Below are 14,006 nucleotides of genomic sequence, written 5' to 3'. Positions count from 1 at the left end.
GTCAACTTTTATTATTTATATCCACGGGGTTCATAATCTATTGTTACCAATGGTGAAATCAGATTCAAATTTATAGTCTTTAATCACGTCGTAGTAGAAGCAAATTTTGTGGAAGGTTTGATAAAAATAGTAATTGTTCCAACTCATGTTCCAAAAGATGATGTGAAGAGTATACCACGAACAATGTTTAAAAAAGGCTTAATTGGGCACCGAGGCATAAGCCTCAAGATACAGTAATAAATAGTTCAATAAGTGTATAAAAGCACAAAATATGCTTATAATAAATCATAAAAATTTTGTAATAAAACAAATTAACAAAATTAAAAGTTCAGCTTGCAAAACATAAAATAAATCAATGAAAGAGAAAAAAATAGACCCAAAGGCTAAGGCCAGTAATAAATGTTTGGTAAATGCAAGACAAACACGCAAACTTAGTCTTCTTGAGGCTTAGCCTTTAAGTTGACGCGCAAGCTTAAAAATGGCACTTAAGGGGTGGCATTCATGGTGTTTTCTGAAAGCCTCAGGTGAGGTGGGATTTAAGCCGTAAGCCTCAAATAGTTCTTTAGACTGACTAATAATACCAAGAGAAGAGACGCATCAGAAAATTTTGCATCAAATTGAAGAGAGAACTGGAAGCAAAGAAAAGTCAGATGCTAGAAAAAAGTCAATATTGTCAACAAAGCGCCAAGCAGAGATTTTAACAAAACCACAAGCAGTAGATCTCTATTCGACTCTAGGACACTAGACTCTCAATACTCCATACATGTCCTCGCGAAGAATAATTTTGACGCATACAAGGACTGCAGTGCCAATATTATTCTGATAGGCAACGATGATAATAGCACTATCAGAATATGTAATATAAAGATCAGATTGCACAACAGATGGGTAATGTACGCCATACTCTAGAGTCATGAGGCAACGAAAAACTTGGATCATTTTGAAAGGATTCTCAATGCTACAGTAAGCAAATGGTCCATAGTGTGATGGAAGGGGAGAAAATGGGAAATCTGTCCAAGCTACTTGGAGAAACTATATTACAGGTGGAGTTGTTGCGGTAACACAAGAAAACACACCTGTGACAATAGGTACCGCATAAGAAAAACTAGGTCAACTCAGTAGCAATGGTTAAACAAGCTTCGAGGATGAATATCTTACTGTTACGTGCAATCTAGATTTTTGCAAATTTTGTGTACTTGGGAAAGAAAATAAGGGTAGGTTTTAACACGTAATTCCACGTAGAGATCAAACACATAAGAGGACAGAATAGCTTAGCTAACTGAAGCCATCGTCCTCTATTAAGAAATACAAAATCTATTGCAACATAATGTATTAAAACTGATTGGTTAAATTTGTCGCAACTAATCATAAAGTACCTGGTAAAGCCGCATTTCGAATCGAGGACCAATCTCTTTTAACTCTATTGATTTAGGACCTCCACGTTTCTCATAGATATGATGCCTGTTTAATTTAATAAACAATTAGTAACACAGTGGTAAAAGAAATACTCATGCACCATTTATGAGCAATTCAAGTTGGTGCATAAATCAGTAAGTTTGCATATTTTAGAAGAAGAATACTTGATTATATCTCTGTTCATCTAATCCTTAGCCTCTGTTTGATTCCCTTTAAAACAAAACAATCTATTTCACATATTTATTTTCAATCACGCATTCACATAATAAAATATTTTACACATAAACCCAAAACTTTTACCCACTTTTTAACCTTGCATTCTCCAAAAAAATCACTACTCAAAACATCAATTTTGCATAATAATGGCCATCAAACAGGGGCTTAATAAACTGAATGCTCATCTTATCTTCATTGTTTCGATATTGTCAGTTAAAATTAGGGTGTCAAATTTCTTGTCTAGTCAAAGACACGACTGTTTTTTATAAAATTCTTCTTTTGTAAAACAAATATCATTTAAATGAAGTACTCAAACTTCGAGATTTGACCTCAATTCTTTTAGGAAAAATTAGGGCTGGAATCCCTAACCTTTGAAGGAGTGTGGATATGGATCCCAAACCTTTAAAATCGAGGACATAGGTCCTCAACCTATATAGTGTCGCGACTTTGTACAGAAAGCATCCATTTAATGGTTAGAAAGTCCAAAATTGGGGTGAAAACAGATTATACCCTTCCATTGAATAGCATTAAAAACATAATTAAACTACCCAAAAAAAAAAAAAGGGAAATTAAGAAGAAGAAAAAAATCGAATCTACTTCTACTCAATCCCTTACCCACCCCATACCAAAACCCACCCCCAAGTTGCTACCGACCGTCCGATTCAACGTCTGACACCAGACATTGCAGTGCTACAGCCACCGCCAATTGCCTCTCCACCATCCTCTATACGTCTACCTGAAGGCATCCTCCACCTGATCATCTTCCAACTCCTACTTCACCAAATCACTTTAGTGTTCAAGACAGTTTGCATCTGTCAGATCTATAAAAAACCTAATTAATCCACTTACATAGAATCTACTTTCATGTGTTTCAGAACATGAAAATTAAATTGAACAGCAACAGTTGGTCAACTGTTAGAGAGAGACATGAGTATGGAAAATGAGAAACACCATCAAGAACCATTGCCTACACCACTTATGGTGTTCTATTCATTTCATTCAATGTTGGCCAGTTTCTAAAACAGCCCTTGACCTCATAACTCCAACCCAATTTGTTACCAGAGATCAAACCTTAGTGATGGAGTATTAGAAGGGATATTCTTATAACTAGTTTACAATTTTAAGGCCTATTTTAGGAAACATAACTAGGGTTTAATTTAATAGCCTTTATAATTTCCTCTGCTTAGAATAGAATTATTGAATCTCTATATAAAGGAGTCTTATGCTTTATTGCTTTATAATAGAACAACTTTTGATGATGAAATAAATTAATACTCTCCCCCAATTTCTCTCTATTCTCTCCCTCTTCTTTCCTCTTTTCCCCCTCCCTTCTCTTCTTCTCTTCCCTTCCCCTACAATTGTCCTACTGCATCGTACATAGACTTGGTATTAGAGCTCAATTCATTTCCTTTGGCCAACATTCCATCCACCACAAAAACCTGCACAAGTTCCAAACCATCTATGTACTCAACCCACCACCCTCCACCACCATAAACCTACATTAAATTATACCACCAGACATCACCCACCCCAGGTTCAGCTTTAAACAACAGCTACAACAGCCAAAAAAAAGAATAAAAAGGGCCAGTGCCCATAAACCATTTATAAACCCCACATAGAGCCCAAATATACACACAAGCCCCCTACTAAGCCAATCAGCAAATTACCTAAAAATACCCAACTAACAAAGCCCTATTACCCAGCCCGACTAAAACTCGGGCTACCCGGCCCAACACACCTCACATTCCTTCAACAAACCCTAAGACTGCCACCGGCCATTCCTCTCACAGGATAAACACTGGGTCATAACCTGCCACCACAGTCCCGACGGCAACTCCAGATCGTCGGTAACAACCCAGTGCTGCATCTTCCACCACAATCGCGTTTGCCCAACCCATCTTTCAAACATTCACCAGACTCATCTCACTAGTCAACATTCACCAGATCCATCTCACACTGGTGTCTGCACCCGTCCATGCTGCTGACCAACCATTCATCTGATCAGCACTCCGAACATCAAGCAAACCCTAATCCAAGCCACACGAACTACCCATATTCACAAGCGCACAGAGCATCCCACAACCATCCACTCTGTTCAACGTCAAGGGCTACATATTTGATCGTGGCCTACTCTCCTAGCTTCCACTGATCCACACACAATACCCAACTCACAACAGCCATTTGAACCACCGCTCCAAAATTGCCACTACAGTTTTACTGCCCCCACTAACAAATACCTCAGGTTCCATCTATACCAAATCACGTTCCATTAACCACATATCCAGCCAAAAATTACACATCCTTCATTAATTCCACCTTCATCTTCCAAGACTCCTGAGTCAGAAATCCAGCTTAAATTCTTCGATCGCTACAGGTGTGAAGTCCGTATCAAATTTCTTCCCCTATCGCTGAAGCCCCTTATTCTCGATTTTTCTAGCTGGTTTCACACTACAGCAAACCACCACCAAAAGGAGATATTGGAGGACAGGAAAAGCATTTGGGAACTTTACATAACAGATCTGCAGGCCACTTTGTCAAATTAATTGAAACTAAAACAGGAATTTATGGTGCATTATTGGCTGCTTTAATTGTACGCTACCAGTAGCTCGTGTTGAAACTTGTGAGGTATATCGATTTTATTATTTGATAACTCTACTTTCTATTTAGGTGATAGTGGCCCATAAAACTTCATAGTTTCCATTAAAAAAAAAAAGAAACATAGTGTAACAACCCAAATTCAACAATCCTTATTATCAATCAAGGTAGGACTACGAGGTGTAAGTGTTTTGTCCCATTTAAATTATAGTTTTTTTCATGTTGATAAATTATTGTACTTATGAAAGTTATGAAATGATACGATGATTTCAATGTGATATGAAATGACCATCCAGTACCAATGATATGATATACTATGAGCTCTCACTGGTTTCAAATGATATGATAACGGTATGATTATTTTTGAAGCATGATCTAAATATTTTATTCGGGATCGCACCACTATTTTCGTGTCCTACTGAGTATTCCCCTGTATTTACCCTTTTCACTACTCCTCACAGGTAAGAACAGGTCGTTGATTGGCAAGCGATATGGTGCTGTCGTGGTGCCAGGATATTCGAAATTAATAAATCAAATCCACATAAGGTAGCGAAATATTTTAATTTCAACATTATTTTGGTTTCTTAGGTATTTTATTTTATGATTTAAGGCATGATTTAGTTGGTTTTACATTAGTGGGATTAATACTTTATCATTTAGTTAATAAATGTGAAATGCGTGATTTTTAAAAAATATTTTGTTTGGCCATGAGCTCCTCCTATTAATTAAATCGCACTCATAAAATTTATGTGTTTTCACTGTTAAAATAAATGAATTGGGTGAGATTTCAAATCCTTAGAATTTGGGTCATTACAAAGAAATAAAATAAAATAAAAACCATTGCTTTGCCTAGCACTCCACTCAACACCATGTCCAATTCTTATAACAATTCTTACGCTTACAACGTCCTTAGCTCAATATCGGGATCAAATACCCTGCCCTTTCACTTTATACAATTATCCTCCATCTAGAAATTTTGGCGAGGACGTACATTCTCCTTCTCAGTAGGTCGCATTCTAACTATAGGACTTTGATGGACCCAAAGCACCTGACTCATTTCTTGATTAGCTTGATTCTCTTGAAAAATTTCTTGATTTTCACAACTTAAATGACTCTAATCATCTTTGTCATGTTAAAATGGCACTTGTCGAATCTGTTAGGTGTTATCTAAAATCATTTTTGTGTAACATTGATAACCTAAGTGTCCTATCACTTTGTGGGATAAGATGAAATGAATTCTAAGTAATAAATATGTTCCAGTCTATTATTTAACCCAATTATTTAATAACTTATTTTTGCATTGTAAGCAAGGTACTTTCACTGTTAGTGCGTTTCTAGCCACTTCTAAGAATTATTATACAGTTGTTATAGTTATGAAACACCCCACATCACAGCGTTTAGGTTTATCGATGGTTTGAATATTGAAATCTTACCTTATAATATTCTTGCATTCTAATCCGTAGATAACGCTTACTGCCAGGCCAACATATGGGACATCCTTCTATCTTCGCCAAGCATGTCATAAGCTAGGTCTTATCACCCCAGTCCTTATAGTCATCTTCCGAGTATTAGTGTTGCTCATGAAGAAAAAATCGAGGTTTCTATTGTTGAGCCAATTAAAGTATTCTGATAGCGAGGATGAGAAATTATCTATTGTTACCAACTAGGTCAGACATCCCACCTATCCTCAATTTCATGCCGAAATCGCTCTTGCCCGATTCTTTGTGTGATTAGAGTTGCCTTGGATATGACTTTCTCCACGGGCTAATACTTCCCTGTTGACACGTTTTCCAAGGTCATTGTTCATTCACACTCTCGGTGTCAATTGTTACCTACTAATTACCGTCATATTGTTTTAGCTTCGTAATATATTGACTTTCATGTCGAGTTTAAGAGACATTTTTTCTCCATGAAACTTTTGAGCTTGCATTTGACGCACCATTAGGCACAGATACTTTCATGGTGATTTTTGTCTTATTACGTATTTTTTGGCATGGTTTCCGAATCATAGTAAGGAAAAAATTGACATTCTCACTTGAACTTAATCTATTTGATTGACCACTACACTTAAATAAATGTTTTGATTTCAATATAGCAAAATTGTTTTCTTATCAAGACACATTCGAACCATCGTTGTCGCAATCATTTGTTTCTGGACGCCCAATCTCATGTACTAGTACATTGTGCTACTCCTAAATTTAGTGATAACTGTAGTGGATGAACTTCATGTTGTTTATTAAGGTTCTTTCTCACTACTTGATCAAAAGGAAAGACCGTCCACCTTGGTTAATTAAGATGTTTGGGACTGATATTCCATTTCAGTTGTCATATAGTTGGTTCCATTATTTGGTCAGAGTAAAGATTGCCCTCCTTAGTTAAGAAGTTGCAATCTATATCACGGGTGTCGAGTTTTCTCATCCAGTGAGAAATAATGGAGTATTAGAAGGGATATTATTATATTTAGTTTACAATTTTAATGCGTATGACAATTGTAGAAGAAGGGGAAAGTGAAGAGGAGAAATGAAGAGAGCAGAGAAAAATTGGGGTAGAATATTAATTTATTTCATTATCAAAAGTTGTTCTATTACAAAGCAATAAAGCATAAGACCCCTTTATACAAGGATTCAATAATTATATTCTAAGTAGAAAATATATAATAAAAGCTATTAAATTAAATCCTAATTATGTTTCCTAAATGTGCATTTAAATTGTAAACTAAATATAATAATAACCTTTAAATACTCCATCACTTAATCTTTACAGCTGAAGAACTTGAATTGGGCTTCTTTAGTCCTGGCTTATCAAACTGGTAGCCAAATTCCATGTAACTTTTACTTCAAATTTTTGTCCAATCAGTAAGCTCCCATAGCCAGAATGCTCCAGGATTGTAAGTAAAATTTTAGCATTGATAGAATCACACTTTGGACATGTTGGCGGTGGTTGACTAATGGTTGTGATGGCGATTAATGATGGCGCAATTGACCCTAATAAGGCAACTTTAGAGATGGTGCTTGTCGGAGGTGGAGGGTCTCATGGTTGGGACTGGGTGGTGTGGGATGGTATGGTTGGGAAAGAAGATATTTTCATTTTTTTACCCCTTTTTCTGTAGTTATTTTTATCCTTTTTTCTCTTTTATGTTATTTGAGAGGCGGGTACAACTGTCTCTTTACCAAATGGTTGAATTCTTCCACTGAAAATCTATTTTCACAAAATTATATATGTTGAGGACCAATGTCCTCAGTTTTAAGGGTTGGACTCCGTATCCACAATCCTTCAACGATTACGGATCCTAGCCCTAATTTTGCCTAGACCAAAAATAGTGTCCTTTTTCCTAAATTAGAATAGACATTTTATAAAAGTCCAAGAACGATGCAACCACAAAATTCTAGGCCACCAACAGTGGAAATAAATAGTAACAGTTATGCTAAATATTAACTTTCTCTATTCTCAACTAAAACTTTATGCCAGATGAAATTCTGCAATTAAAGATGATGCAAAATACTAAGAAAATATTTCATGTGAACAAAGCTGGACAAAAAATAAATTTCAAGCAATAGTGTATGATATAGGCTTAATTTCAATTAGATGGAGCTGAATCTCAAGGAGTGCTCAATACATTTATCCCTGCATCAACCAACCAAGGACTCGTGACCGTGCCTTTTCTTATCCATTTCTTTGACCCTCACTCCAAACCAACAACCAACCAAGCCTTATACCTAACAAACTTGGATCAGAAACATGAATCCTTTTTTGCCACATTCAATTCACCGCTACATCAATCAAAGGGTCTAATGGAATCAATTATTTTGCAATTACACCAACCAGTGTAAATTTTAGTACGCCTCTCTCTCTTCCAAAAAGAAAAATTCGCAAAACCAAATAATAAAGGAAAAAAGGTACAGAAGGAATCCTAAAGGTTCTCCAAGTTTTAAACTTTTTGCTCAATTATTTGCCCCAGCACTACATAACACCCTCCGGTTAGTAAGTTTTCATCTGTTCCTTAGGTGGAGCATTAAGGCAGTCACTATTTTGATTTCTTCGTTCCAAAATCTTGAATGTCCCAAAGGGTATATACCATCTGTCCCAAAGGGTATATACCATCTGTCATCTTGTTCTACACTCCTACTTATAATACTATCACACATATCCTTCCATCTTCCAATCATTCTCATACAGAATTGCACCCAACTACAACCTCATTGGACTGTTTAACATCTGAACTGAAACAAACATTGGCTTAACAGAGATACCAAAAATGCAGCAACAGTTATGCACAAGATACCAACCTGAAAGATATATAGTCCGCTTGATTTGCAAAAGTGATAATACGTTTTGTATCTGGCTTGGGAACTGGAAATAAATGCTTTAAAATGTTCGCTGTCCTTTGACCAGTCTGCCAAAAATTAACAGTTCGATAAGAGAAGTAACCATTAAATGACTTAGCCAATAAGCCACAACACACCCTCCCATAAAACAACATATATCCAAGAATCATGACACACCAAAGCACCCCAATACTTCAATACCTAGTCGCATTCCCATTGCTTACATAATTATATAGACTTATAAATTAATGAGACACTGAATGTTAGATGCATGCAAAAGTCAGTGTAAAGTAATACCTGTCTAGTGAAATTGTTAAGAATCAAATGTGGGTAAGCCTCAGGCATTGTTCCAATAGCCTTTTTGTCCTTGATATCGTGTCTTGTAACCTACAAAAGGTTGGTGGGTCAACATGTCTTGGACTGCAAAATGGTTTGAAGAAGTGTATACAGGTAGGTAAATTACTTACCACATTTAGTAATCCAAAGTAAGCAGTTGGACCAAAAGGAAGATGGCTTATAATCATACCATCTGGCACACCACGATGTTCATGAACTAAAATAACATCTGTAAAATCATGTGCTTTGCAGGTTTCAATAATTTCAGAAATAACCTGAGAAGAATTGGAACAAGGATTATCAACTAGTTCCAAAGATGTATGATTTGATGATAACATACAGAAAACTCTCATTCGATCAACTCCAGTTGACTCTGTCATCTTGTGAAGTCAATATGATATATGTTCTGTGTTCACACCTCAGTGAATAATATCCATGAAAATATTGGACGGAAAAATTCTAAGCATGAACCTAATTAAATTTCATCATGATGTAGTAATATACCAATTGACTTCCAGAAAGAACCTGTGCAATGGCACAACATTTTTGCTATTTGTAAAGGACATCAGGATTTTGTAAATAATTACCACAATATTCAGATTGAAATATTTGTTCTCTCAAGTCCATATTACATTCAACGACTGCTAATTGGAAATTGCTATAATTATGAACATTACCATAGTTATTACAGTGCAAATAATTATTTAACATGTCTATTCTGTCATGTAAGTATAGGCTTTGTCAACCTGAGAGTTCTACAGTTCATCTCCACTATGCGGCTAAGTTCAGTACAAGATTATGAACCATGACACAATCACAATTTGAAAAGCTTGAAAATTCCCACAACTTTTCCCACATTGCAGTCCGCTCTCTGTACATTCAAAGAACTAAAAGTTTGTCCCATATGATAAGACATCTAATAGAATTTGTACAAAAAGTACATATCGCTCATCTTTACACCTCTATAACTCCATTGAACAATTACCACATAAATAATGCATTAAAAGCAGCAAAATTAGAAAATTATGATAAACAGATGGACCAACCTGAGCACCACGATTCATTCGTTGTGCATTGGGGAAGACGAACTTCAATTCCTAGGAAAAGAAAACAAATATCTATTACTAAATGATATATGCAAAAACATAAACCAAAAAGAAACATATCATTAACAAATCCAAGTTCATATAAACAGAGCAAAAATTTGAAAGTTCAGAGACTAGCCTAACCTTCACAAACTGTGTAAGAGGAGCGCTGGGATTGCGCGATGTGGTAAGCAAAATCTTAGGATCTCTATCAGCGGCATTTGCATATTCATCATCAATTGTTGAACGAGGAACTACATAAATATAATCGGAATCAGGATATCAGACATCAATAGATAAAATGGCATCAATTTCACCTTGAAAATGAAAAAATTGAGAGAATATTATAGCCGAACCAATTATAGGAAAGTCAAACTTTACATGTTTCTCGTGTTAAGCCGGTCAGTGACATGACGAGCTTTACAATTAAAAACATATTCTCATAGAACAAGGCTTATACTTTTACATAAACATGGTGAAACTAATTGGTATTTGGCATGTATAGATCAGTAACATTCTGATGTCATATGTGATCATATTTTATGACATTATCTAGGCAAAGACAAGCTAATACAATAGTTTGAGACTAAGTTTCATTTCACAATTCAAATTTGATTTCCAGATGAAGAGCTAAGCTCCATCCTGTAGGATTTTTATTTTTCCCTTAACTGAAACACAAAGCTATAGATTAGACAGTATGGTTACTTGATCAAACAGAGCGCTCTCTGAGGATAATTGTAGACTTATACTTCACCTTACATCTTAGTTCTATAAGTTCAAAATTCTCATGCTGGTCCATTCTAAACTCAACTCACCCAACCCAGAGAAAATCATGCAGAGGCTTATTTACGAAATGGCTTCATACTTCACCTCACTGCTTACTTAGTTAATACAAAAATAAAAATAAAAATAAAATAAAACAAAAAAGTAGAAGGAAGATTAGGCATGTTTTCCAAAGAGTTGAAAGCTAGTAGTAAACAAGTTAGCTAGCTGAAGTAAGAAAGTCAAAAAGTAGCTGCTCTCCTACCTCCAATGTGGATAAACGCCGCTAGACATAAACTGAGTGAGAGTTGAGCTCCTAGGTCTTTCCTTCCCAGTTAGGAAAGAAAGATGAAAACAATTTGTTTATGTAGACCACAATTCACATCTTTTGACACCAATTACTGGAACATGGATCCCCTTTGATGCACGATTCGTTCTTTTGGGATCTTATTTACCAAAAATTTGCTTTTGGGATCTTATTTACCAAAAATTTCTTTGGCTCGTATGTTCTAAATTGACACTAGAAGGGACATCAACTCAACCCAAGGGAAATCATGCAGAGGCCTTCTCTACAATAACTACTAGAAAGGATACCACCATATGGATTGAAGTTATGTACTACATAATATATATGGCTTACCCACACAAGAATGGAGAAGGCAGGAGCATTGCACAAAATGTATTTATGAGGGATAAACCACTCGCACCAAGGACTTATAAGTGTTTAAAAGTTCTTGTTGTACTTTCTTCGTCGAATGATGAAAGATTTGTGAAAAAGCGCATACGGATTCACCTTATTCAGGAAGGATTGGGACTCAAAAGGCACAGTAAAGAGATCATTAGCCCTCTTTACTCTGTGTAGGGTTTGAGAGAGGTATCAACAAGAAAGATCAAGACCATCCCACTGAACCAGCCATCTTAGATAAAAGGAATAAAAGCAGGCAACTTACTATGCTAATTACTGCAAGAATGTCCTCGTCTAATGCACAAACTCAGAAAGTCAGGGACATGATTGTGGTATTTCCATATTCGCAGCAGTGATCATGCTCTCATAAATGAGTAATCATACTCTGGCTGCAAGAACTTGACTTAATCTCATCCTACATATGCTCAGACCTTCTTCAAGAGAATAATAATAATAAGAAAAGGATTGTTGTCCATGAACAGGCTCTTCCTCTTTGTCAACAACAATGAGAATCTGCGGGTTTGTATACTTGACTTGTGAAAGATAATGGCAAATGGATTATTCCAAAAAAAGGGGGTTGGGTAATTAGGTTAGCACCCCTCATTGCCTCAGTAGTATAAACAGATGACTAAGCAAAGTTTGACAGATTTTTGCTTGCTAACTCAATCTGTTAATGATATACTATGATAAGCTAGGCCCATAACAGAAATGGTTGAATGTTTGCATGTTGAGCAGTATAAAAGCCTTGGAGTGGTGAGTGAAATATCTGAAATCCCATCCAATAAATTTGCAAGCTGAGCTTGGCATTGCTTGCAAAGTTCTACATATAGAATATGGCTAAAACTTGCCAAGCTATTAAAAATAAAAAATCAAACTCTCCATGAAAGCTTCCAATAAAACACTTCGATGCAAAATAAGTTACCTGTAGTTCAGGTGGTCAAAGTTAACGAGTTTGCAGTCACCTAGAAACGTTAAAAATATTGATGATATATCATACATGCCCACTATAGTATGAATTCAATTTATTTCATCTGCAATTTTTCTTCCATGGAAAATCTTAAAATAAGAAATAATATTGTCAAACCAGACCAGGTCACTTCACTGCCAGCAAAGGAGGAACCTATTAATTGAACTTCGCTGGAGCAATTTTATTTGCAATTTTTTGAGTAAAATAGAAGGCATTCTTCTGAGTAAAATTGGGACAGATGACAGTAATTTCATTAATAAAATACACCATATACAAGCAAAAGAAGTCAACTTGATGCTTATTCATCCATCCTATAGTTCTCAAAAAATTTCACTGACCACACATTCGTTCCAAATTTCAACGAAAAGAAGCCCCTGTTTTCTTATTGGTTATTCTGCTAACAAAAAATTTAAGAAAGGCTCTCATATCTCAAACTTAACACACTATCTTTCTTCTCCCAAATCTAAGATCAGAAACAAACAAAGAAATAATTACTACCATACATATTGAAAATGGGAGTCTGCCTACATTTCTTCATATCCAGAACCAAGTCTGGATAAAGAATGAAGGTTCTGGTGTTCTGGTCTTAATATGACACGAATCCTTCTATGCATATTATGTTTATTCAAGCTATACATCATAGAATTGGAGGCGCATACCAGCTGTATTTTCATCTTCAAGGTCAATTTCTTGTCGAAGGGCTGCCTCTTCATTCCTGAGCTCAGTAGGAATCGGTTTACCCTCTGTCCATAAGCAAATAAATAAAATTAAAACTGTTAGCAATCTACACAAAGATTAGACCTTTCTTTTTTACTTTAAGTAAAAATAAGTATTTCTTATTTTTCTAATTACCTTCCAAGGCTTCTCTGATTTTGCGCTTCTTTTCGTAGAGCAAACGCTCTTTTCCTTCCAAGCTTTTCCTGTAGAGATACTCTCTCCTTAGCCTTACGTTTCTTCTCAACATTATCTCAAAAACGCAGAAATTATCTCTGGTTCAACTCCGACTTCACTGACTGATCAACAAGAAATACCCAAAAATCTAACAACAAATCAAGAATTTCACTACCATTTAAACAAATTCTTACTTCAATACACAAACATAGATATATGTAACTGCGAGAAGTTGAGCGGCGGTGGAAGGGTTTTAATGCGTCAGACAGACCAAAGCAGCGTGGGGTTTTGTTGAGCGGATGTTTCGGCTTTTACCCCTGAATTTTGCTTAATGTCAAATAAAGCACAAGGAAAAATTGAAATTTACAATTGCCCCCTGATTTATTTGTCATTTACATCTAACCATTTATCGAAGGTAAAATAATGGGGAATTTGGCCCAATAGCTTAACTTAACAATGTATTTAGTTAAATGGCCTTTGATCAATAATAAAAAAAATTAAAAAAATGCAAAATATTTTAATTGGTAAAATGTCAAAATTCTCCTTTAACTTTTCTTATTTCATCCCTCCATTTCTCCTCCAAATTCACCTTAAACTCCTAATTTTTTTTTTAAATAACATCTTCTTCTTCCCGTTTTCATCTTTTTCAATTTTTGATCCTCAAAATTATAACAACATATTTTCTTCTCTTCAATCACCATTCTTGCTACCATAAAATTATGTTCTTT

At 35.6% G+C, this 14,006-nt stretch overlaps 1 protein-coding gene across 3 annotated transcripts in view; it reads right to left on the bottom strand.

Annotated features, from left to right (window-relative positions):
• LOC111389003 (U3 small nucleolar ribonucleoprotein protein IMP4) overlaps positions 1-13,568 on the bottom strand; it is a 15,030-nt gene extending 1,462 nt beyond the window's left edge. Inside the window, exons 1-9 of one of the 3 annotated variants that reach the window (XM_023013839.1) lie at positions 13,502-13,561; positions 13,240-13,400; positions 13,047-13,130; positions 10,118-10,227; positions 9,935-9,985; positions 9,020-9,163; positions 8,850-8,939; positions 8,514-8,620; positions 1,377-1,461 (exon numbers count right to left, since the gene is read on the bottom strand). In XM_023013839.1, coding sequence (XP_022869607.1) covers positions 1,377-1,461; positions 8,514-8,620; positions 8,850-8,939; positions 9,020-9,163; positions 9,935-9,985; positions 10,118-10,227; positions 13,047-13,130; positions 13,240-13,351 — 783 coding nt within the window. In that variant the 5' untranslated portion in view covers positions 13,352-13,400; positions 13,502-13,561. Of the gene's footprint in view, positions 1-1,376; positions 1,462-8,513; positions 8,621-8,849; positions 8,940-9,019; positions 9,164-9,934; positions 9,986-10,117; positions 10,228-13,046; positions 13,131-13,239 lie in introns of all 3 variants that reach the window. The other 2 variants (XM_023013838.1, XM_023013837.1) reach the window with 2 other exon arrangements.
• Positions 13,569-14,006: the final 438 nt, after the last annotated feature.

Source organism: Olea europaea, unplaced genomic scaffold (assembly GCF_002742605.1).
Source record: "Olea europaea var. sylvestris unplaced genomic scaffold, O_europaea_v1 scaffold547, whole genome shotgun sequence".
Taxonomy (NCBI): domain Eukaryota; kingdom Viridiplantae; phylum Streptophyta; class Magnoliopsida; order Lamiales; family Oleaceae; genus Olea; species Olea europaea.
The sequence above is the reverse complement of the archived record's forward strand: the minus strand, read 5'-3'. Positions and strand labels throughout refer to the sequence as shown.